The sequence below is a fragment of the Spathaspora passalidarum genome (genome assembly GCF_000223485.1).
Source record: "Spathaspora passalidarum NRRL Y-27907 unplaced genomic scaffold SPAPAscaffold_5, whole genome shotgun sequence".
Classification (NCBI taxonomy): Eukaryota; Fungi; Ascomycota; class Pichiomycetes; order Serinales; family Debaryomycetaceae; genus Spathaspora; species Spathaspora passalidarum.
The window spans coordinates 184,139-209,399 of NW_006767429.1; the positions used below are offsets into that span (position 1 = coordinate 184,139).

The following is a 25,261-nucleotide window of genomic DNA, read 5'->3' on the forward strand; positions in this document are numbered from 1 at the left end:
CCTGAATCTAGAACTACATTTGCAAAACAAATTTAACAGAAACGTAAAAGCAAGGAGTAATAAAGCCGACACCTCAAAAATCACCCTAGAAAGTGTAGACAAGTATATTGTGTGGCTAACTTTATCATCGGGAAACCCTGGAAAGTAACTGTTATGAATGAACCTAGATATTTCTCGTGGCAATTTCTACCGGAAAGTTTGTATGCACTTTTGCCTTCTATTAATTTATATCTATTTCAAATATAAAATCAAGCTAAATTTAAATCATCAGCAAACAAATGGTCGCGTATAATAAGGTTGTTTAACACTGGTGTGTGTAACATAATCTAGCAAATAATAAGTATCACGACAAGGGGGTTATTTTTTTTTATTTTATTTTGTAATGGGTGATGCGGCGTAGTATTTCCCAAATGGGACAAGAAAAAAATGGCTGCAAATCGAATAGCATCAAAAAAAAAGAACAAATTTGATTCAGACTTGTTGATTGGATTCCAGTTTCATTCCGGTAATCTTGAACTTAAATGTGTTTCTAAGTTCGTTGAACTGGGGAGATCTAGTGATTGGGTTATTTTCTACAATCAATTCTCTCAAATTAGGTGGTGGAATCCAATTATCCAAAGTTGTGATTGAATTATCAAAGAGGTCCAATTGACGTAAATTGATAAGCTCGGTCCAGTCCCCATATGGTAATAAATCCTTAATACCATTGTGGGCCAATTGTAACTCCTTGAGGGAAACTGGGAATTTCAAAAGACTTAAGTTATGGACTCTGCAATCGGACATACCTAAATATGTCAAGTTAACCGGGAATTCAACCCGATTTTCTTGATCACGCCAGAGAAATGTGTTCAGGGAAATTTCTAATCTTTTTAAACTCTGGGGTAAATTTGACAAATTTTCAGTATGATCAAAAAAATTTACACTGAGATCTAAAGTAATTAATTGTTCTGGCCAACCAACTCCATTATTTATAACTTTCAATGAATCGTCATCCAAAGCATTATGACTCAAAATCAACAGCTTCAATCCTTTAGGCCATTCCTTGCCGGTAATAGAGAAAATGCTGTTGCGTCTTAAATCCATAGTATGTAATTTCCTTGGTAAATCATCAATCACAATATGTTCCAACATGTTGTCTGTTATTTTAAGTTCGGTTAATTCATTAGTCATTTGTCTTCTCAATGCTTTAATGCTGTAAATTTGGCAGTAAATAAAACTAAGAGAGTGTACCGATTGTGGGAGTATCAAAGTTGAGAAATTTATACGGTGATATGACAAATTAAGTGTTTTTAAGTTTTGGGGAAATCTAACACCCAGCCAATCCGTAATCTCATGTTCACAAAATATAATGTGCTCAAGGGTAGGGTGTTTAATCAATTTAGGATTATCAATTAGTGCAGGTAATAACAACTTGGAATTAAAGTGGAAATATACCCGTTTTATGTTGGGAAAAGACAATAAAAATTGGAAATCATCGGCAGATATCTCAGCTTCAAGTAATGCAAAGTCAATTACCTCGCATTTAACAAGTCTATCATGAAACTTGTCTAATATCTCCCTTGCTTCTTTAAAATCCATGCAAACATCAATCAACAATGTTTTAGGGATTACCTCAGGGAAATCTTCCATGAATTGAGATACAGCCAGATCAACAAAAGTAACTAAGTTCCGTCTTCCAGGTGTAGCCTTAGGTGGAGGAACTGGTGGATTAAAAGCAAACTGAACTCGTGAGCAGTAGTAATATTGGATGAGCAAATCACGGACGTATTTATCAGGGTAATGTTTGCAAAATTCCATCAAGTGATCAAATGGAACAGAGTCAAAGATCTGTGTGATAACACAATCAGGAAGACGACGTAAGTTAGTTCTAAGAAGCATGGTAAACTCTGAGTTAGCAATTGACATGTTTTGCCCCCCTGAACTTAACTCGTGATCCTGGAAGTAAAAGGTGGGTGTTTTTTTTTATATTATTATTTTTTTTGTTTTTGTGTTTATATCTGTAATTAAGGGAGAGGTTGCGAATGGCTGCCTATTGTTATTGCTTGGAAATGCAACCCTGGATCTCACATTCAGATAGGTTACTCATAACTACAATGCTTACATATGTATATTTCTAATATCTGAAATCAGAGTAATTATTATTAAACAGTAATGTTGAACCCGTGCTAGTAAAATATATCCAATATCAATTGTTGTTTTGTCTGAATCTATTGTACCTTTGGTTGTTCTTGGTTACCTTGTAGTGATATCCCAGTTATCGGTAAAAGCTAACTATTTGGCATTCTAATGCAATTTGGAGTTTATATAAGCTATTCCGGTCTAATTGTTTACTCAGAATCTAGATAAATTCCATCTAAGACAATTTGTGACTAATATCGATTCAAACTTAAAGTAATTCAAATGACAAAGGTTGTTCGGTTTTTAGAAAGATAAATTTGCTACAATTTTTCCGGCAAAGAATTTATATCAAAATTAGCAATCTGGTATGGACATACTTTTAAATATAACACTTTGAAACTAAAATTGTATTTGTCATTAATAACTGAAAATTTAGTGACATTGTAGTTATCGGATTGCTTGCCATCGCTATATAAGTTAACAAGATTGAAAGATTTTTCATTTGTCCAAAGCAGCAATTTTGTTGACAGATATTCTCGATGTATACAAATTGATAAGATCGCACCAACTATTGTGTGACAATATGTTGTCAATTACATTTCTACTCAAAAACAACTTCCTACTTGATATTGAGAAATTTAAACAAATTACCATCCTTTTAAATTCATTGGTAGAGGGTGTGAGCCCGGTTAATTTTTTGCGGTCCTGCTTTCTTAATCCCACCATATCTGGGATATTAAAACTTTGAAAGGATAATTGATTAATTGATTTAGGGATGCTCATGTTTGTAATACCATTGCTAGAAGGACAAGTCACCTCAAGTCTTCTCAAATTTTCGGGAAACAGAATTCGCTCCAATTATAACCACAACCAATTCCTAATAGACTCTGCAAACGTGGAGTGGTGTAATAATGTTCGAAGAGTGAATGACAGATATTATCATGGGAAAATACAAAAAAAAATTCACGTACGATCAGTAAATTGAATATCATTATTAAAATTTTGTTAGGAACGTGATTATCCATTCATTTTTTGTTGTTGTTCACGTTTGATTGTCCAAGTAGTTATTGAGTAGGTTGTTGACTTCATTGTTAGGAATTGGAAATCGGATAGTCAATTATTGTCTTGTATGCAGGATGTGATGTTTCCCCACATAATTCCTGATGCTTCGACCAAATAGTGACTGAACATAGCAAAAGAAATGCAGTAGACATTGGATACCACAAAACTATTAGTTGATTATTGAATATACTTGTGCTATCTCTGATGATCTATTGCATCTGTTCCTTGACGAATTCAGGTTTATTTAACAAACATAATATAGTAGCTTCTGAAGTGGACGGAATAAAACCCCACACTAATCTTGCTAAACTTAAGTTAATTTCCAACTTGGGGCTTTGATGCTCTTATGTTGAATATGTATGTCAGTAAACGAAACAGCTTCATGATAAGTTTCAACTTGATTTGGTTGCAAGAAAAAAAAACATAAACCTTGTCTTGTCAGACTTGGTGGTAGCTAGGTTTAAGTAGTACAGATAAGTATATCATAGCAGTATTTATTGAATTACAAAGTGCAATTGAATAAATCTACCTGTTTTGTTTTACTTAAATATACTTTCAGCTGATGGTAGTGGTTGGAATAGGTGGCGTAGTATTTTTTTAGTAAGGAATGGCTATTTTAAAAAGATGCCCACCCCCTGAAAAAAAATAATAGCAAAGATAACAATCTTTTACAAAGACATCACCCATGTCTACTACCATCAAATGGCACATGAAAGGCTGACATTCCAAAAAGCAATTGAAATAACCAATGAATTGAGAAAGTTGATCCCAATTGGAACGTTAAACTTCTACGACCTTCCTTTGAATGACTCTGACCTTGGGGGTCTTTCTGTTGAACAAGATCCTGATTCATTATGGAAATGGTTTGATATTGACTTTTTCATATACATTTGCAAAGGTAAAGTCTGCCAAGTACTAAGCTACCTACAATTCCTTATTGATTTTCAATTTATGAAGGCTACATTTAGAATAGTATCATTCAAAGAAGATTCAAGTGTTAAAATATGTAAGGTCAGACTATATGGGGTTCCCTTGGATATTCAAGGTGGTCGATATATACAAGAATGGAGAGCACTGACACCGAAATCTTATAACATTGATAAGAACTATCAACGATATCTTGATTCCATTTTGCCTTATATCGACTTTAGCAATCGTGGTTGGTTACTTGATGATGGTAAGGTGATTCCATTAGAGCATTTGCTCCCATTGGTGCTCTTGCGCTGTAAGGAGACCATAAAGCAAGAAGATCTTTCCATTGAAGAATTTAATTTCCATGTAGAAAGATGGACCAATAATTCTACAGTTGTTCCTTATAAAGGTCCTTCTTCAAACTCCAGTTCATTTAGTAAAAGGATTAGAGATATTTATAACGAGGTTCCTTCACCAGTTGTTAATCATAATATACAAGTTCACACATCAATAACAGGAGTCACTTCCACTTTGTACCCTTTTCAAGCAAGATCAGTGGCCAAAATGTTGGAAAAGGAAACAATACCAGGTCGAGCATTGGTTCCCAATTTGATCCTGGTGAAATGTCCTGATGGATCTCAAGAGTATTACTTTGATTTGAAAACTAAATGTATATTTGAATCTCCTGAATTGCTTTCATTGCCCCGTGGTGGCATCCTTGCTGAAAATATGGGATTAGGTAAAACCCTAATCTCTTTGAGCTTAATATCGGCTTCTAAATACGAAGTTTCCAAAATACCTCTGGATTTACTTATACATAATAGTGAAGAGTCTGAAATTCCTGAATATGAATTCAAGGGCAATTTTTCCAAGCCTGTAAAAGAGAAGATGAATGTGAAAAGTTTGGTTGAAATATGCTCCGATATTATTGGACAAGACTCTATACCATGGAAACATCATATTAACAATCTACCACAATCAGTAATAGCAACATTAACAAATAATCCAGGATATTTTCGTATACCTTTAGACAATGATGAATTTGTATCTCCTTACTCCCAACGCAAGAGACATCTGCTTAGGAGAGTTGAGCGAGGTGTTTTCAATTTTCGAAAATTGTATCTTTGCAGCACTACCCTTGTTATTGTTCCTGATAACTTGTTCATACAATGGAATGAAGAAACCAATAAGCATTTGGAACCAGGGTATCTCAAGATCTTATTCATATCCAACTATTATAAAATGAAACAACCAGACTCATGCAACACCTACTCCGATTTTATCCCGTTGGAACCTACCATCCTTATACAATATGATCTAATTCTTCTTTCACGTACTATATTTGCTAGGAGCGTTGATAATGACAGCAACCCATTGGTTAATATATATTGGAAGAGGCTCATTATAGACGAATAGCATAGTATGAATTCTAAAACATCCAAGGCATCAAGTTTTTTGGCACGCTCGTTATTCGCAGAACGTAAATGGGCAGTTACAGGGACTCCGACTTCGGGATTAACTCGCTTGTACATGGATGAACTTGAGCAGCATCAGGCAAGAAAGTCGAAATATGTGGTCAAGAACTCTTTTAATGAGAAAGCCGATTTACAGAAATTAGGTATAATAATAGGAAATTTCCTCAAACTTGAACCGTTTGCGAGCCAGCCTAAACTATGGAACTCGCAAATTATTCAACCATTGCTAGCCAATTATTATGGTTCTGAATTGTTATTTTCTAATTTGTTGCACTCAATTATGGTTAGACATAATCCAAGAGATGTGGAACAAGATTTGGAATTGCCACCATTGCATCATGATGCGGTTTTCCTTGAACCATCGTACCACAACATCATGTCTATAAATTTGTTCACGGCTGTGCTAGCTGTTAATGCAGTTACTTCTGAAAGAACAGACGTTGATTATATGTTCCATCCCTCAAATCGACTGCAATTACGTAAGTTAATCACAAATTTACAGAGAGCTACCTTTTATTGGACCGGTTTCAAACAAGAAGATGTGGAAACATTGATCAAAATCTGTTTGTCCTCATTAAAGAAGAAAACTCAATCCGGAATTTCAAAGTATCTGGGTCGAGATACAGAACTACTTGAAAAATCGATTGCTGTTGCCCAGTTAGCATTGAGAAATTTACAGTGGAGAACATCTTCATTATTACATGAAATGAACTATTATGTTTCTAACTTACCAGATATTTTCATGAGAACCTATGGAATTGGAGTAGCCAATGACAAGGTTGGGGTTTATGGAGCTCCTCATCTTACTTCAATCCAAGAATTTTTCTTCAAGAATCGATTCATTGATTATACAAATGTTGAAAGAGTCACAGAATTGTTGGAAGAGAAAAGCAAAGAGTTCTGGAAAAAGTATTGGCAAGAAAATGTTAAACGAAATGCAGAACGGTTTAATAAACAAGATCCTAATCAGGACGTTGAAAGTCGTATCAAGGAAGGTGCAATTGAAAATTCAATGGATATTCCAGATATTGCCTTGTCTACTCCCAAAAAATCTAGACCTAAGAAGGAGTTCAGTTCACCTAAGGAAGAGCTTGAACGAGAAGTTGGCCATTTGAATTATCATAATCATAATGAGACTGTTTCTTATGATAAAATAAGAAGGGCAAAAGTGTTAGGAACAGCTTCGGCCAAACTATCATATTTAGTTTCGAGACTTCTTGACCATCAAGAAACCAAGATAAAGTCTCTAGTGTTTTTTGAATTTGAAGACTCTGCATATTACCTAACTGAAGCACTAGATATTCTTGGTATAAACTATATCCTTTACGCTACATCAATAACACCAGCTCAAAGAGCCAAGAATTTGGTGGAGTTTGCTAATCACGATGTTGAAGTGGACGGAGGGTTAAGTCTAATTATGGATTTGAGGTTAGCTGCACATGGTTTAACCATTCTCTCGGCTACCAGAGTTTACTTCATAAGCCCAGTATGGTCACAATCAATTGAAGCACAAGCAATCAAACGTGCCCACCGTATTGGTCAAACAAAAGACGTTTATGTCGAGACATTGATCTTGAAAGGAACATTAGAAGAAGAAATCTATAAACGAAGAACAAATGATGTTGAGCAGGAACAACTTGGGCCTAACGGAGAGGAAACTAACGAAGAGGAACAGAATGGAAGGGATAAGCGAAGGTTTGTTATTGATGATACTGGAATGCAAGAGTATGTTCTGAGATATGCCTTTCTTGAAGCACAAGATCTGAACTTGAATGAGTACTCCTCTTTCCTGTATCCTATTATGAATCATAATTGGGTTGAACCCAAACAAGAAGAATCGAGTGAATATGCTTTATTAAAACATCAATCTTTTACAAATAGAGGACTAAAACATTATGATATGTATTTGTTCAGTGAGGAAAGTCTTGTTAAGAGTAATAAACTTCAAAGTGAACGGGCACGAACAAGATCTGTAGCAGAGATGACTGAAGTTTCTGATCCTGCTAATCCAAATAAGCGGGTCAAATTAGACAAGATTCCAACTACAAGAAAACAGGTAAGGTTTTCATAAGCTTGTATGTATTGTAATGCATAGATTATAATTCTCTAACTATGACTCGTGAATCAGTAGAACAAGAAACTACAATCTTTTGGTCTGGATGATAATCAACATCCACAACAGCACCTTCATGGCCATTGTACTTGCCGATTATCTCATGCGATCCCAAGTCCCATTCTGTAACATGGGCATCTTCAGAACCTGAAACTATGCGAATATTATCATTACTAAAACATGCTCGAATTAGTAAATTTTCCTTTCCTGAAGGAGCACCAATGTATCCATGTGTGTTTACACGGGGAATGTTGGTAGGGACAATGTCACTGGCATTGTATGTAAGAATTGCACCGTTCATTGACCGACTAAGTAGCATGGTGTCATCTTTACTTATAGCCAAAGAAGTAACGGACGAGTGATTGCCATTCTCTTCCTTCCATAAAGGTTTGTTGAGTACTCGAACATCATATGCCGTAATTGCAGGATCTATTCCACTTGTGTAAACAGTATTTCCCTTGTGGTTAAATACACATGATAACAAGGGATATTTGGTTTGAACATTGGCTACTGGATCTTTAAATCGTATATCCCAAAACAACAATTTCCCGTCATCACCAACAGATACAACATGATCAGAACATGTAGTTACTTGGTTAATCACACCTTCATGCCCAGTACATTTTCTCAACCTTCGTCCTGTAAACACGTCCCAAAATCCAATAGTTGAATCAGCAGATCCACTTACTAAGGTACCATCATCAAACAACCAACTCACAGATATTACTGAACCTTTGTGTCCAAGGAGCTCTAAGTAATTTGGATCAGGATCTTCTGTAGATGTAGGTAGGTTCCACAATTGGATAGTTTTGTCATGTCCACCACTGGCTATTTTGGTGCCTTCATGATTAAATTTAGTACAGTATACAGTTCCCTGGTGCCCGTTTTCAAGCACTACAGTGGAGCTGTACAATATACGTGTTGATTCTTGTATGTTAGGTGCATTTGTATCATCAATGCTTCTTCGTTGTCTCTTTGCCACCGACATTAGTAGTTCGTTGGCCTCCTTAATAGTAATTGAAGAATTATGGTCATCCTGTTATTTTTTTGTGAGCCGCATTTGGTGCTGGGAGTAGACGGGGGGCTTAGACTTTGAGATCTAAAGAATTTCCAGTGCAACTAGCTGTTAGTTGAGCAGCTGTCTCTCAAGGTAGGTTATCTCGTTATTGGACAAAGACTTTAATGACTCATAAATTAGGCTTATCCTGTAAAATCACAAACTAGTTTCAAGAGATGAAATTGAGATTACCATCGGTACCTTCGGAAGTTAGTGCTATCAGATCTGATTTCCTGAAGAGGAGAAGTTTTGCCCTTTGTATTGTTTGAAGAAACTAAACATTGCTCCTGGACCGGTCCATGTGAGTCACCATTTTCAAATAACATAGTCACTACTTGATAATAGAAAAAAAAATTATGGCTCAATGCATATTGAAATACAACGGACTCAAATGAACCCTAATCCGATAAAATGACGAAATCTAAACCACAAATCATACTTAATTAGGTTAAATATAATTACATGGTACATTATTGGTCATAATATTTACAATTATAAACTGCTTGACCACATAAATTTTGAATACACTTCCGCTCTATAATAGTGGCTTTCCCATTCTATTTCTATTAACCGAACCGCCTGGAGAGAGAGTGGCTTACTTGGGAGCGGGCTTGTTTGGGACTAATTTACCAAACCACAAGTTGTAATTAGCAATTTTTAAGTGATTCGTATAAATATGGCTGAAGAAATTAAGGGGTGGGTGAGAATAAGCCACATCCTATTCTCATTATAGTTTTATTTTCCCGGAATACTTGCCAAGTTGACCGAATAATTGTACCCTATTTTGCTAGCTCCATTTTTCCTTTGTTATATTATCCAGATCTTTTTAACAGGTTGTATTTGATTATAATTAGTATATTTACTGGCCCTGGGCTGCTCATAAGAATGTGTGGATCTTGGCGGTTTCTAAGTTTCTGACGTATTTTTTGTCAAATCTTGGCATTTTCCATACCAACAGCCTCACTTTGTTTCACTTCGATTAAACGTTATCAAAATTGGGTTCTATTCCAAATTCCTTGGCAATATCGCAATTATTCCCTAATATTTATCACAATTCACTTTTTGGATCTGATGTTGTCAATGGAATGCCGTTTTCTTTACTCCATTGTAATTTGCAGCCGCACTTTCAAATCTTTGTTTATTTTTCTCGGCATGCTCATTTGTTATTTGCAGCCACAATTAAATCTTTATTAGTCATCCACCACACCTCAACCCCCATAGTTTAGACCTTAATTGTATGGTACTCAATGTACAATGCTGCAGATTAATATGTATTCAATTTACTATAGTACATTCTCTATTATGAAACCATCCCCGTGATTGAACTAAATGTCGGATATGAAAAATTATAAATACCGTTGGGAATAACCTTTGTAAAATAGCAATGTCTTCTTTATATAAGCTGTATACAATGACTCGTAATTCTACTGAAATATATCCTGAAAAGGAAAGGGCTGAAAGCATTGCTGATTCTTCCAAGAAACAATATGACTCGGTGAATATTACTTCTGTTGATTCAAATTCCTCGGATGATTCAGAAAAAAATCAACTTGTTAAAAACCCATTCTTGGATCCCAAAGTTGAAGAATACTATCGTCAGGTATATAGTGAATCTAACTATGAAAGTTACTCCGCTTTTGATCCCCATTTCACTTGGGAAGAAGAAGAAGAAAAGAAACTTGTTAGAAAGCTTAACTATAGAGTCGCCTTATCTGCTTGTCTTATGTTTGTTGGGTTACAAATAGATAGAGGTAACTTACAACAAGCAGTTACTGATAATATGTTGGATGATTTAGGTATGACTACTAATGATTATAACACTGGTAATACTGTTTTCAAAGTTGCTTTCCTTCTTGCCGAAGTTCCTTCGCAATTGATTTCCAAAGCTCTCGGTCCAGATATTTTCATTCCATTCCAAATTTGTGCTTGGAGTATTGTTGCTATGTCCCAGGCTGCTCTTTCGGGTCCTGTTTCATTCTATGTTACTCGTGCTATTATTGGTGCTTTGGAAGGTGGATTTATTGCTGATTTGGTGTTGTGGTTAAGCTATTTCTTTACCAGTAAAGAATTACCAGTAAGGTTGTCCTGGTTCTGGACAACATTGTCATTTGTGGGTATTTTTACTTCACTTTTAGCTTTTGGATTATTAAGAATGAGAGGTATTGCCGGCTGGGCCGGTTGGAGGTGGTTGTTTTTGTTAGAAGGTCTTGTTACTTTACTCATCGGAATTGCCTCTTTCTACATGATGGTACCATCAGCTGTGCAAACTAAGAATTGGATGCATCCTAAGGGTTGGTTTTCTGATCGTGAGGTTAAAATTGTCGTTAATCGTATTCTTAGAGATGATCCATCTAAAGGTACCATGCACAATCGTCAAGGTTTAACACCAAAGATGTTGTTCAAATCCCTTATTGATTTTGATCTTTGGCCATTATACGCTATTGGGGTTATTGCATATATCGGTCAAAACACATTTGGAGCTTATTTCGGGTTAATTAATAAACAGTTGGGATTCAATACTTTTGATACCAATTTGCTCAACATCCCAAATCAAGTTATTCATATTATTTTGTTATTAGCTATAACTTGGTTTTCTGAACGGGTTAGTGAAAGATCATTTGTATGTATGCTTGCTCCATTGTACGCTACACCATTGATGGGTGTTATTAGATGGTGGCCTGGCGCTGGGAAACAAGTATGGCCTACATGGACATTGAACACGTTGTATTTGGGACAACCTTATATTCATGCAATTTGTGTTGCTTGGGTTTCAAGAAATTCCAACTCCGTGAGAACTAGGTCTATCGCTTCCGCTGTCTACAATATGTTTGTTCAATTGGGTGGTGTTGTCGGCTCGAATATTTATAGACAAGATGATTTACCATTGTATCATCGTGGTAATATGCAATTGTTCTGGATTACCTTTGCTTTGATTCCTGTGTTGGGATTGACCAAGTATTACTACTACTGGAGAAACAAGTCCAAGTCAAGAGTATGGAACTCCATGAGTCCCGAAGAACAAGAGATATACCGTAAAACTACCAATGATGAAGGGGCAAGAAGATTGGATTTCATCTTTGTCCATTAAGCTTTAGTGTGTATATTATTTATAACAGAGTATTAACACTAATACAAAAACAGGGCATAATAGCAAAATAATTTATGTCATGTATTCATAACAGTTATCTTCAATTCTCTTGATATATTTTTTTTCAATCAATTGATCAATGACTCGTTTAACATCAAGAGGTTTAGCTCTGAATCTAGATAATGTTTGTGGCATAACTTCATTGATTAAATCATTATGCTTGCATACTTTTCTTGATTTCATGATTCTGACAATACAAGCAGAAAGGAAATTCTTTCTTGCTTCATCTATTTCTTTATTGGCTTCGTCTTCTTCTTGTTTAGGTTCGTTGGTCTTGATATTACTGATGAAATTAACCTTTAATTTCTTGGATTTATATTCTTCAACAATAGTGAGAACGGTATCATCATTGAAACCAGCATTTGGGCCGCTGGATGGTGGAGATTGATCCATTAATTTATATTTAGTAAATGGTAATAAATGAGCTTCAAAAATGTTTCTCGATGTACCAACAATTCCATGTAATTCTTTAAATGTGTAACTATTCTTCTTATTGAATGCAATTAAAATCATCAATTGAACATTGGATACGGTAAATAAGAAAGGCGGTTTACCCTTTCTTGACAAGTTAGCCTTCAATTCAGCTCTTCCGTGGTTCCATAACCACTTCAATTGTCTTCCACTATGTTTACTGCCATAGATTTCAATGACTTTTTCAAATGGTGCTTGTAATTCACTAGGAACATTCAAATTATAATCATCAAGATACTTGAATGGCCACATACTTTGAGCTAAAATTAATGGGTTGAATTCCTTAACCAAGTTTTCACCAACATGATTTCTAACATCTGCCTTCAAGTCTTCTGATGCTTTCATATCAGAAAACATCTTAGTCATTTTCGAGGTGTACTCAATGGAGTTTTCCTCTTGTAAACGATGGATTATACTTTCTTCCAATTCGTCAGATTTACAAGTACCGTTGATCAACCGCTTGGCTAACAGACGACGGTAGTGTTCTTCAAATGCATCTTTATCGTTGATAAACTTGAAAACAATCATTAAATTGTCAGCATTCATGTCAAGAATGTCTGCTTCTTTACTAGTGCTTTTCAAGAATCCATCAGCATATTTGGCCAATAATTCTGGTGTTTTACAATTAGATCTAGTAGTTGGAGTAGCGATTGGATTCTTGTTAACAAAGTGTCGACAAGCATTATCCAAAGATCTAATAAATCGAGTATCTTTGCTAAACGCCTTGATCACAACATCATTGAATTGGTTGTAGATGGCAATCAAAGTATTGATGTAGGTTTTATAATCAATAGCCACCCCGCTACCGGCGGATCTTCTTGATCTAGTAGGTGCACCATTGACACCAGGAGTACCCTCTGTAGAAGCAGCAGTAGCAGCTTGAGATTCGGCTTGTACTTTAATTTCTTCCAAAGTTTTACCAGCTTCTCTCTTGATATATTCTTCCAATGTATCAGCTAGATGTACTAAAGTGTCTGGCACTTTATACAACAACTTATACATTCTTTGAATATGTTCAATTTGATTCTGTTCCAACAATATCAAGAATTGATCATACATTTCCTGGGCATGATTCTTAATCAATGCATTGTTTAAAGTATCCAATAAGGGATTCTTGGTGTGTTCTTCCAAGTAATTGTTTGATCTTGAAATTTCTTGAGATAATCTTGCTTCGCATTTCTTCATATAATCTACCACGTTATGTTCTGCCAAAAATTTACTTGACTCACGGGAATAATACTCCTCAGTGGCTTTCAAAAATGGCTTTTCAAATGAGTTGACATAGATGACCAAATTTGGTTTCTTCAAATCGTTAGCATCAATACTTAAAAACACTAATGATTTGATGGCGGTGGAAATCAAACTTGTGTCAACAATCATATTATTTCTTTGCTTTTCAATCAAATCTAAAATTTCCTTAATTAAAACATCGGAATTTGGTTGAAACATTTCATTTCTCCATTTAATTAAACTCAAAGTATTGACATCATATATATCTCTTCTACCATCGGATCTTTCCTTTTGAACCCAGTATCTATTCATATAGTCAAACACGTTATTCATATAGACAGCACCAATGGTGAATCGAGTCCACTTACGTACATAAAATTCCAATAAAGATTCATGAGGTTCCTTCTTTAATCCTTTAATGAATTGAGTCAAGTAAGTTTCCAATTTACTATAAATTTCTGCCCCAGCCAAGGAATAACTATTATTGTCAGCATTAGGAGCATAACTGGATGCAAGTGAAGAGCCTGCATCACTCTTTCTTGATTTGTTAACACAGTAGTTATAGACTGCAGTGTAACAATGCATGTACATCTTGGAGGTGACGCCTTGGTCTCCTTGAGCACCAAGAATAAACTCTAATCCTGGTTGAATAAAATTCCAAGTAGAATTCAAATCAGAGTAAGCAGGAAGACTCATGGTGGGAAGGGGAAGTTCTTGTGTATGTAATGGCTTAGTGGTTAGTAAGATGGATTGATTGGAGGTATTGCTTACTTTGTATTTTGAGTTGCTGCCACTTTGCTATTGTACTATGTTTGAATACCGTGGAGTGTTGTACAGAAAAATCAAATTTGAAGGCAACAAAAACAACATTCCTGTTTTGGTATGCAGTTTTTTCTTTTTTGTTGTTTTTTTTTCTACCTGTCTGTATTTAGGGTTCCCCCATTACAAAAACTATACTAGATCTAATGTTACAGTTATAATTTATTAGTGTTAATTGTATTAAATGTATGTAAAGCTATGTTTCTCTATTCTACTCTTCCAGGAGATGCCACTCTATCTACCACTCTTAGTAAACTGACGGTAAATGTAATCACCCATAATACCAACACCACCATTAAAAATGAGGCCAATGCTCGCTGCCTTCGACACACACTGTCCACAGTCAAGGTTAATAACCCACCATTGTTCTCTATTGGAAGTACCTTGGTTCGAGACAAGACGCAAACCCATTCATCGTCATATAAAGTGTTAAAAGTTAACGACAAATTTGCTGATGAAAATATTATAAACAACAAATCAAGCATAATTAACCTCATTTTACTTATAGGGTCTCTTAACCCAAGTGGTTTCCCGTGATACTCATCATATGCAATTCCAATAACATAGACGATCCCCACAGTTTCCACCACAACTGCCATTACAGTACTTGCTTGTTGGCCAAACTGCACTCCTTGATATTCGCTAGCTGCAAATTTGAAAATTGAGGCAGCTATTCCTAACGAAATGGCTAAAAACATTAATGTTAAAATTCTTAATAATAATGGAACTAAAGGATTAAACAAAAAGAACTTTCTTATAATAGGAAATAATTGATTTCTATTCTCCCCCATCCAATACCCCGCGGTTGATCTAACTCTAGGATTATTCTCGTCATCGTCAGGTTGTTTCCTAGTTCGAAACAATCTTGAGAACCAATGCTTGGAAATTTCCGATGTATCCTCGCCCTTTTCCATGAAATCACCCACGTAGGCTGATTTTAATCGTTTAGCTCCTCCCCATGGCGATTCCAAGTCATATTCTTTTAAAAATGAGTCATCGTATCGTATCTTGTCGCTAGTATATGCATTCTGTTGTCTAATTGACCGGATAAATTTGAACCAATTCCCATCCATGGCTCTAACATAAGGATCATTGGCAAAACTCAAGTATTGTTCTTCGTCATATAATGTAGATAATGTTCTTTCACTTTGTATTCTTCTAAGCAGCGGTTGACGCTGATGGATAATATTAGTCGGACTTACATTAGTACTTCCAGGATTGGAATTACCACCACTGGTATTATGGGCAGTAGTATTTTCTAAATCCCGATGGTGTGATCTTGCAATGGTGTCCATGACATAAGGGGGGATTCTATTAGGAATATGATTATAAGTATTGATTTGGACATTCTCCAATGCTTGTCTAATAGCATCAGTGTCTACGTCGGTGATTTTAGTATTTAAACTGCCACTTATGCTTGTGTTGGGTTGATGTCTATTGTCGTGGCGGTTCTGTTGTTGTGGATGATATTGCGGTTGTGACGGTTCTGACGGTTCTGACGGCTGAGACGGTTGTGTTATATTAGCACTACTACCTAAGGGAGATTCTCGATTGCTCTTGATACCAGGAGGAGCTAATCCATTGGGAACTTCACTCATGATTTTATATGTGGTTTTTAAAGCTGATTAACATATGTACAAATAAAAAGAATATACAAGATAGTGAAATTATAATTAAAATAGGAGTAAAAACATATCGTCATACACAAAAGTCATTTTATGGGACAGCAACTACGCCTGAGAGGTGCGGCATTTAAATCACGTGCGCTTTCCATTTTTTTTGTTGTCAATTGCTGAGATGCCCCTGACATAACATAACATATAACCTTGCTTGACTCTGTTTGGACCTTCTAAGGGTCTATTCTTATTGAATAAGGGGGTATTTAACATGTCCTTGATTAGTTGTTGGATTTAATGTTATAATTCTAGTCAACTGTATATATAATGTGCTGAATTTTTGTAAAATTTCCTATAAAATGAGAGTATTGAATCAAGCTACTACCACGATTGCTCTGAAGCAATGTAATTCGTTGTATAACAAAATGTCAAGTTCGATTACAAGCTCATAATCCCTGTTAGGTTGCTGCTAGAGAAAATTGTCTCCTACTCACCACATCTCTAACCATGACAACTGATTGGTTGCGAAAAACAAGATGACGACACATTTCTATACGACAGTCAAACTTACACGATATTACAACGTCACATATGTACAAATTAAACCCTTCTACTAAAATACATCTACTGCTATCTTATTTGATCATTCACAAGCGATGTCCTCTAATTTTATTGTTTTGGTAGAGTGTCTTAATTTTACATGTCTACTTTCGGTCATTCCACACGACCAATCTCCGAAATTGCTCCATTTTTGTGATTTGGTTTAGAATCTTTTGCCATTCATAATGAAACGAGGCAGTGGGATTGACACAGTGAACACCTAACATTTAGTCTTTCTATAATCGCAAAGTGATCATTTTGATTTAGTCATAATTGCCACTATTCCAAGCAAAATCTATCAAATATTTCCAGACCAAGTGGCCTTCCTTCTCTTTCCCTCATGCTAATCCCCACAAGATCTAGTAGATATGCCAATCTAGGCATAAACTATGCCAGAAGATTTCAATCAAATGTTGCTGCTGGTGCTGCTGCTGCTGCAGACAAGAAAATCCTCAAGAAGAACTCGATCTTTGTTATTTCTATCCCCATCACCACCTCAAAATCCTACATATATTGCAATCACCGTCCTGGGAAAATGTTGGCAGAGTCGCAATTGAAAACCATACCCCCACTTATCAAACTAGAACACAAGTTAATTAAACTTGCAATTAAAGGATGGACCAAGTTATCCACTTCTGAGAAATCCATCAATGTCAAAATCACAAACTTGGTTAAACAATTAATGAGAACCATTGCATACGAGGAGAATTGTTTGCGTAGTTTTCCTAACCAGAAAGCCATGATTAGAGAAATCAACGAAGAATTAATAGAAAGCAAACATCCAAACTTGGTTCAATCGGAGATTGAAAAATTAGATATTTCCCATGATCAGTTGAAACCTATTCCCTTGTATCATCCTGATTTCCAAAATCCAACCACGATATTGAATCAAATATACGATTTCAGAAAAGATAATCAAATTAAACATAAGAAGTATGCTATCTTATGTGCTATTGGTATTCCCTTGAGTTTACCATTTGCATTAGTGCCCATCATCCCTAATGTTCCTGGATTTTATATAGCATTCAGATTATATTGCCATATAAAGGCATTAATGGGTATAAAACACTTAGACTACTTGTTGGAAACTACTCCGAGTCAAGTTAGAACTATTCAAAGAGAACAAGAAAAGCACGATGATGAGGAAATGGATGAAGTTAAATTAGCTGATGAATCGACCGTAGTAGAAACCAAGCATTTGCGATTCCAATCAGTAGCTGAAATGGACCAAATATATGCCGAACATAATGAAAAAAGACATTTAAATGAATTGGTTCAAGAAGATGAATGTATTCTCATCAATGAATCCATAATAAACCTGTTGGTTGACCAATTGGATTTAGAACATTTAAGAGAAGATTTGTTGAAGGCATTAGAACAAGAAACCAAACGATTAAACAAAGATATTAGAGTTGGCGATGCTGTTGAATAATTCAAATGTAAATAGATTCAATGTATTGTATATCGTCAAACAATACCGAGCTTGTGAGGTAGAAAAGTTGTAGTAAAGCACATGCAAACTTTATGTTGCCTTGTATATATCACTAGGGCTGCTTAACCCTAATAGTTTGCACGTGAGCAATACTAACCCTATAGAAAAAAAATAATAAGAGTGCACTGCGGGTAACTAATTCTGGTCACGAGTTTTTTTTTTTCCGTCGCTCACTGAAACTGCAGATTCTCCACGCATAAAAAAACTTTTCGTCATTTGTTTTATTCTTTCTCTTCTTTCCTTCTTCTTTTCTTCTATATACACTAATTATCGTTCAATATGAGAGATAAGTGGAGAAAAAAGAGAGTTAGAAGACTTAAGAGAAAGAGACGGAAGGTCAGAGCTAGATCCAAGTAATCGGACATCAAAGAACAACTTCGCATAACCAAAACATAATTAGTTCAATTTGAAATAGTAATTGACTAGTTAATTTTACGAATTATTTGGATGGAAAATGGTTAGTCTCTGAAGTAGACAATTGGTTTATTTATTAATGTCAAAATCTAACGAAGAAAATATCCCTTTTTTTATGTATTTATGAAATACAATTGGCTGGTTAATTGTTATGACAGGCTGAATTGGTTATGATGTGTTGATGATCTTTGAGTTTTTTTTCTAGTTCGCTATAAAACCAAAGCAGTGTTACACGTAGCATTGCTTTAGTCCGTATAATTAACAAGAATGAATATTCATTTTTATTATAATATTATGTTGTAGTTGTAGAAATCACTTCTCTTTTAATTGCTTTGCTATTGGTAGGGTAGTGCATATTAAGCGCACTCCTTGTTCTCTTTTATTTTTGCTTGGAGACATTTTGTTTGCAGCTAACCTTTTTTTTTTGCACCCTTTATTACCCGCCACATATAACAAAGCTCTTTCAACCACGTTTTACATGGCAACTTTGCAATGTTGCAACGTCCAGTGGTAGAAGAACTAACCCAGCCTTGCTCTAAACCACAACCTCCACCTGAACCACGTCAATCTCAAGAAAACATTGAACCAGAAATTAGAACAATTACAATTCCATCAACATCACCAATTCAGCGTCAGGAAAACCAATTAAACCAAGATCATACAATTCCAGTTTCTACTGATAATGTACATTGTCATACTGCACCAGTATTTAAACCAGCTCAATTTCCTTTGTTAGGTCGAATTCGTGAACCTATCAATAATCCAATCCAAATTAATCAAGTGAGCACAAATAATGGAACATCAAATATTTCTCCAGGGTTCACAAACTCGTCGAGTTCATTCTTTGACATTGAGACTCTGGCTAGTCAAGAAACTCAAATTCCATATTCTGACATTGAATTATCAATTCTTTCTCCTCATCAACCACCATATGAACCAATCAATCACCCACTGGGTTCTTCTGATCCTGCAATGAGGGCAAGATTAGATAGATTAGAACAACGCAGGTCAATGTTCCCTCATGTGGATATGTTTGTTGAGTATACTGAAGAAAGATATCGTCGATTTCGTCCTAGTGATTCGCAACATAATAATGAGGCAATAATTACAGGAAATCATCCTTATCAACTGGACAAGTATGAATCTGGTACTAAACCAGAATCCCTGTTTTTCTATCGTTTTACATCATGGAGAAAGAAGCCTGAACAGCAGCAGCATCAAACTCCAGATCTTGAAAACCAAATCAGTCCAGTGTTGGAAGGTTCATCTACACAACCTCATGTTAAGCATCTCAATTTGAAACCTAATACTTCAAGATCAATTATTATACCTTCACCTAGCACAATCACGACCGAACCTGGTTTAACTTCTGCTCCTGTGTACACACCTAAAGCAATTCCTATAAACGAATATCCATTGAATTTTGAAAAGTTACCTGGAGATGATGATCTCAGAAGAACTCAAATCATAAACTCATTAGATGACGAAGTCAGAGATTTGATTGATGGTGTAGATAATTTCATTGTTGAATGTTTTGCAGGAATTTGGTCTGTCATGACAGCTATTGGAGATTTCTTTGTAACTCTTTATTAGAAAAAAAAAACGTATATAAAATCAACAAAACAGAGACACGTATATAATTGTATTTAAACACTCTTTATTCAGAAGCTTCAGCAAATCTTTCACTGATTTTGGTCAACAAATTACCAAATTCAGCTTCACCTTCTTTAACCCCTCTTGAAGGTTCAAAGAACTTGGCGGAACTGACTGCATGCTTGACATCACTGGTGGCTTCAGATAATTTCGACCATTGGGCACCATTGGCAACTGCCTTTTGGGCTTCATCATAATAACTAATGAATGCTCTCATCATATCAAAGGTCTTCCAAATTGGACAGAAGGCATCATAAGAAGAGTAACCGTTTTGTTGCAAGAAATCTTCCTTGATTAAGGTGGCAACATCCAAAGTAATCTTATCGGAATCCGATAAAGCAGATTTACCAACCAATTGAACAACTTGTTCTAATTCTTCAGCATTGGACAAAATTTCTCTGATTTTATCACGCAATTGTGGGAATTCAGGATAGTTGGAATCGTAATATTTGTTTAAAACATTGGTGTATTTGGAATAAGATACACTGGTGTTAATAGATGGGAAATGCTTTCTTTGGGCCAATTTCTTATCCAAACCCCAGAAAACTTGGGTAATACCTAATGTAGAAGTAGTAACTGGATCGGAGAAATCACCACCGGCTGGGGAAACAGCAGCAACAATAGAAACAGAACCGATTCTTTCTGGAGAACCCAAGGCAATAGATTTACCAGCACGTTCATAGAAAGAAGCTAATTTAGCACCCAAATAAGCTGGGAAACCTTGATCAGCAGGCATTTCACCCAATCTACCAGAAATTTCTCTCAAGGCTTCGGCCCAACGAGATGAGGAATCAGCAATCATAGAAACATTCTTACCTTGATCTCTGAAATATTCAGCCAAGGTAATACCAGTATAAATGGAAGCTTCTCTAGCAGCGACAGGCATGTTGGAAGTATTGGCAACCAAAGTAGTACGCTTCATAATTGGCTCTTTTCTTCCAGAAACTTCAGTGAATAATTCAGGGAATTCCATCAAAACTTCTGCCATTTCATTACCTCTTTCACCACAACCAACGTAAATAATAACATCCGAATTGGAGAACTTAGATAAGGATTGGGAAATAACAGTCTTACCACAACCGAAAGCCCCTGGAATACAGGTAGTACCACCTTGAACACATGGGAACAAAGAATCTAAAACTCTTTGACCGGTTAATAATGGATAATCAGCAGTTAATTTTTCGGCAACTGGTCTTGGAACTCTGACTGGCCAAGTATGCATCATGGAGTATTTATGCTTTACACCATCGAATTCTACTTCTAAAACGGTATCTTCAACATTGTAAGAGCCTGATTCAGCAATAGAAGTGATAGTACCTCTAGCTCTTGGTGGCAATAAAATCTTATGGTCGTCTAATAAAGAATTTTCGTAAATGGAACCAAAAATGTCACCACCAGTAATATGGTCACCAACTCTTAATTTACCAGGAGTGAAATCATATTGAACAGTTCTAGATAATGCAGGAGCATCAATACCTCTTGGGATATAAATAGATTGAGATTGTTCCTTAATGGCCTTTAAAGGTCTTTGAATACCATCATAAATGGTTTCCATTAAACCAGGACCCAATTCAACAGATAATGGTTTTCCAGTTCTCAAAACTGGATCACCAACAGTGACACCGGCAGTTTCTTCATAAACTTGAATGGTGGCCTTATCACCATTGATTCTAATGACTTCCCCGACTAAGTTATCATGACCAACTTTAACCAATTCGTACATGGCACATCCAATCATGTTTTCAGCAATCACAACAGGACCGGAAACTGAGTAAATTTGCCCATATTGGGATTCGTCGGCGTCAAGAGAAAGACGTTTGATTTCTTTTCTTGCGTTTTCTAAAGCACCAGCCTATCAGATGAGTTAGTATATACTTCTTCTTAGTGAGGAGTGGGACACCAATTGAATTGAATCAGTTCAGTTAACAATCAATTGAAGCAATTGCAACGTGTGACAACAACATACCATTGTTTGATTTATCTGGTTTGTGTGTAGATGTAGGGTGATTAGTAAGTAATCTGTACGGCCAATCCCTTTTGTATTGTAGGTGAACGTTTTCGCTATGAAAATTAAACCGACTCGTGGTCGTGCATTTTGGCATGAAATTGTGGCGAAACAAAAAATTAGGGTTACCCGGAGAGATATTTTCGCAGTCACTTGGCTAATGCAAAGCACTATATGTATAACGAACGGAAAGTAGAAACTACTAGTTGTTATTATAATAGGTTTAAATGTTTATTTGAGAAGGAAAAGGAAGAAAGAATAACAACTATACATATAATAAGGGCGGATTCAAATATAAGTGCCTTCTATTTCTATAAACGTGTGTATATTGTACAGATAAAAGTCTTCAATCACTACAAATCCAATTGTTACAACCTTCGATAGTTTTATCATCAATAGATGTTTATACTCCACCCAAATTTTTTGCTCTATCCAAAGCAATATCACACATTGCATCAAAAGCTAAACGCTTTTCTAAATCAATATCACTACTAGCAATGCGTTGTTTCATATCTTGCATAACAACATCTCTTGATCTACCATTGACAAACACAACATATCTTAATCCTGGAAAAGTCTGTTCATACAACTCATTCAATTTTTTCAATTTCTCCCTCTCGGTTTCCCCACCTAGAGACTTTTGCTCGTTGGTTGAATGGGTCAGTGTAGTTGAATCACCAAGTCGAGGATGTGCTGATATTATTGCATTGATAGCATCATTGTCTAATGTTTTCAATGATTGGATAAGTTCAGTTCGAACTAACTCGATGAACTGGCTGTATGTGTGGTACTTTTCCTTGTGAGGAATAACTGATGTTGCTATGAGTTGTTCAAGTGTTTCACATGGTTCAAAGAGATGTCCAAGTGTGGTTGAAATTTCTTCTCTTGAAAGGCTAGATAAATACTCTATAGGAAGAAGCGTATAAGTCATTTGATTGCTTGCTCAAATTATCTTGTCTTGTTGTTGATCCCTTCAGCAACGTTTCATGCTTATCGCAATTTTTTTTTCGCAACTCGAAATAGATAAGCTTCAATAAACTTTACGTTTACACGACCACCATGTAAAGTGTAAGAATGATGACTGCAATGACTTAATTGTCATATGCTACTCTACATACAATTGATATTAACATGGTTCTTTTGAATTACTTTTCTTACTGAAAAATGAAAAGAAAAATCTTGATATACAACTAAATGCAAAAAAATATAGAAAAACTAAGTCAATCGAATAAATACATAACATCCCAAGTCCTATGGAGTAATTGGTGATTCATATTCTCTCAACTTAGCCAATTCCTTTGGTGTTGGGGCACCCTTTTCGGAAATCAATGGATGTCTCCATTGCTTAACATATGAGAAGATAACATCGGCCAAAACGGTAGTATCGTGAATACCCAAGTCAGCAAAAGTTTTGGCTGAGAAATCAATTTGTTGGTCAATCAAATGTCTTTGAATTTGATCTGGGTTAGTTTGTTTCCAAAATACAACTTGCTTCAACTCAGCAATGAACTTGGCCAATTGAAGTGGAATTACATGGTCTCCAAATCTATAGGTGTATGGACCAACTTCAGAATAATCTTCGGTTATTCCATGGATTAATTGTCTGATTTCAGCAAAGGAAAGTTGTTCTGGGTGGTATAACTCAAAAGTTTTACCGGCGGTGGAATCATCAAATGTCATGGCTTCAATACCACGAGCAACATCCAATACATGAGTTGGGTAAACCAACTTAGCATTACGGTTTGGAGTCCACATTTTTATCTTAGGACCTAAATAGTTCAATAAATTATCTTCACGACCATACATTGGTGCTGGTCTTACAATTGTGGCTTCTGGGTAAATAGATTTGACAACTTGTTCACCGATACCCTTGGTGGCATAGAATACGGATTCAGATTTAGGGTTGGCATTATATGAAGAAACGTGAATCAAACGTGGAACATTTGCGTCTTTGGTAGCTTGGGTGATTCTTTCAGCAATAGCTATGTTAACATCAGCCATACTGAAATTCTTGGTGTTGTAGTCAGCTCCAATACAGTTGATGACAACGTCGGAATGAGCCACGGAATCTTGAACAGATTGCAAGTTACGGGAGTCAAATTCAACAAAGTTAACTACTCCTAAATCACCTTGCACTTTTAAAAATCTCTTTTTCATATCATTTCTGAATGGAACAACAGTAGTAGTACCATGTCTGGCTAATTTTGAAGTAACATATCTTCCCAAGAATCCAGCAGCACCGAAAACAGTGACAGTGTATCCGTTACGGGATGATCTTCCACCAGTACCAACTGAGAGATTAACCTTCCCGTTCTTGGTGATATTAATATCAGATTCCAAGACAGTGGTATATATGCTTCTTACTGCCCCAATACGACTGGCAATTGGTTTTGAATATCTCAACATTGTCCGTTGTTGTTTTATTGGAACTGTTTCTTTACTTCTTGTTGAAGTTTTTTCAAATGTATAATGGTAAAGTGCGCATTTGAATTTTCCTGCCTCTGGTTGGTTAAATAATTTTTGTCGGGAAAAAAAAATCAAGTGTGTCGCGACCAAACTTGGTATGGTAGCGATATTTAATATAAACTATATCTAAACTGCTAGATCCAATTGGGTATTGTCACCAGACTTTCCTATCTGGTGCCTTCAGGGTATTTCCTCTAATATAGAAGAAAAAACAGTTCTATAACCATAGTTTTATTATTTAGTTGTATATAATCTAAGTAACACTTATTGTTACGAAATGACTCTGACCGCAACCTTAAACAAACCCAATATTAAAATGATTGGCATCATTCCTTGCATCTTCTTCTTCTTCTTCTGTTAGTACTTCATAGTTGGCTTTAGTTATTGTATGATAATTTTATCATTGTACACAATGGATGATTTTATGTTGTAACTCAAGTTTAATGAAAAAGAGTGGTTGGAACTTGGATGTATTACAATCTCCTGCTCTAATTGATTCCCGCAAAGCGATGATTTTACTAAGCTGGATAGGATGTAGTCTATTTTGAACTTGCTTACTTTATAATGTGCTAATAGCAAATATCGAATCCTGAAATTATATTTCTCATTA

The 25,261-nt window shown here is 35.7% G+C and overlaps 11 protein-coding genes across 11 annotated transcripts; 4 read left to right on the forward strand and 7 right to left on the reverse strand. All coding sequences in view use genetic code 12, as the record gives it.

The window, feature by feature from the left end:
• Window positions 1-379: 379 nt before the first annotated feature.
• On the reverse strand, window positions 380-1,878 carry SPAPADRAFT_154160 (leucine-rich repeat domain-containing protein; the record flags this gene model as incomplete). The annotated part of the gene is made up of 1 exon (XM_007375981.1): window positions 380-1,878. One exon carries the CDS (start codon window positions 1,876-1,878, stop codon window positions 472-474), a length of 1,407 nt encoding a protein of 468 aa, XP_007376043.1.
• Window positions 1,879-3,852: 1,974 nt separating this feature from the next.
• Window positions 3,853-10,178, forward strand: SPAPADRAFT_67342 (uncharacterized protein; the record flags this gene model as incomplete). Its single annotated transcript, XM_007375982.1, has 3 exons — window positions 3,853-5,469; window positions 5,536-7,292; window positions 7,322-10,178. 3 exons carry the CDS (start codon window positions 3,883-3,885, stop codon window positions 7,341-7,343), a joined length of 3,366 nt encoding a protein of 1,121 aa, XP_007376044.1.
• SPAPADRAFT_56147 (WD40 repeat domain-containing protein) lies at window positions 7,664-8,668 on the reverse strand (the record flags this gene model as incomplete). Its single annotated transcript, XM_007375983.1, has 2 exons — window positions 7,664-8,574; window positions 8,599-8,668. The coding sequence occupies 2 exons, from the start codon at window positions 8,666-8,668 to the stop codon at window positions 7,664-7,666; spliced, it is 981 nt and encodes a 326-aa protein (XP_007376045.1).
• On the forward strand, window positions 10,149-14,404 carry SPAPADRAFT_154163 (uncharacterized protein; the record flags this gene model as incomplete). The annotated part of the gene is made up of 1 exon (XM_007375984.1): window positions 10,149-14,404. One exon carries the CDS (start codon window positions 10,149-10,151, stop codon window positions 11,823-11,825), a length of 1,677 nt encoding a protein of 558 aa, XP_007376046.1.
• CDC53 (cullin) lies at window positions 11,898-14,282 on the reverse strand (the record flags this gene model as incomplete). Its single annotated transcript, XM_007375985.1, has 1 exon — window positions 11,898-14,282. One exon carries the CDS (start codon window positions 14,280-14,282, stop codon window positions 11,898-11,900), a length of 2,385 nt encoding a protein of 794 aa, XP_007376047.1.
• A 168-nt stretch (window positions 14,405-14,572) lies between the features above and the next one.
• On the reverse strand, window positions 14,573-16,075 carry SPAPADRAFT_61839 (uncharacterized protein; the record flags this gene model as incomplete). The annotated part of the gene is made up of 1 exon (XM_007375986.1): window positions 14,573-16,075. A coding segment is annotated over one exon (1,387 nt), but the record flags the coding sequence as incomplete, so codon positions are not given.
• Window positions 16,076-16,818: 743 nt separating this feature from the next.
• Window positions 16,819-18,110, forward strand: SPAPADRAFT_61840 (uncharacterized protein; the record flags this gene model as incomplete). Its single annotated transcript, XM_007375987.1, has 1 exon — window positions 16,819-18,110. The coding sequence occupies one exon, from the start codon at window positions 16,962-16,964 to the stop codon at window positions 18,051-18,053; it is 1,092 nt and encodes a 363-aa protein (XP_007376049.1).
• An 855-nt stretch (window positions 18,111-18,965) lies between these two features.
• Window positions 18,966-22,171, forward strand: SPAPADRAFT_67348 (uncharacterized protein; the record flags this gene model as incomplete). The annotated part of the gene is made up of 2 exons (XM_007375988.1): window positions 18,966-22,029; window positions 22,148-22,171. The coding sequence occupies one exon, from the start codon at window positions 19,020-19,022 to the stop codon at window positions 20,118-20,120; it is 1,101 nt and encodes a 366-aa protein (XP_007376050.1).
• TFP1 (H(+)-transporting V1 sector ATPase subunit A) lies at window positions 19,968-22,203 on the reverse strand (the record flags this gene model as incomplete). Its single annotated transcript, XM_007375989.1, has 2 exons — window positions 19,968-22,032; window positions 22,147-22,203. 2 exons carry the CDS (start codon window positions 22,147-22,149, stop codon window positions 20,185-20,187), a joined length of 1,851 nt encoding a protein of 616 aa, XP_007376051.1.
• A 385-nt stretch (window positions 22,204-22,588) lies between these two features.
• SPAPADRAFT_51300 (uncharacterized protein) lies at window positions 22,589-23,116 on the reverse strand (the record flags this gene model as incomplete). The annotated part of the gene is made up of 1 exon (XM_007375990.1): window positions 22,589-23,116. One exon carries the CDS (start codon window positions 23,114-23,116, stop codon window positions 22,589-22,591), a length of 528 nt encoding a protein of 175 aa, XP_007376052.1.
• Window positions 23,117-23,251: 135 nt separating this feature from the next.
• SPAPADRAFT_61844 (uncharacterized protein) lies at window positions 23,252-24,602 on the reverse strand (the record flags this gene model as incomplete). The annotated part of the gene is made up of 1 exon (XM_007375991.1): window positions 23,252-24,602. The coding sequence occupies one exon, from the start codon at window positions 24,589-24,591 to the stop codon at window positions 23,437-23,439; it is 1,155 nt and encodes a 384-aa protein (XP_007376053.1).
• Between the last annotated feature and the right edge of the window lie 659 nt (window positions 24,603-25,261).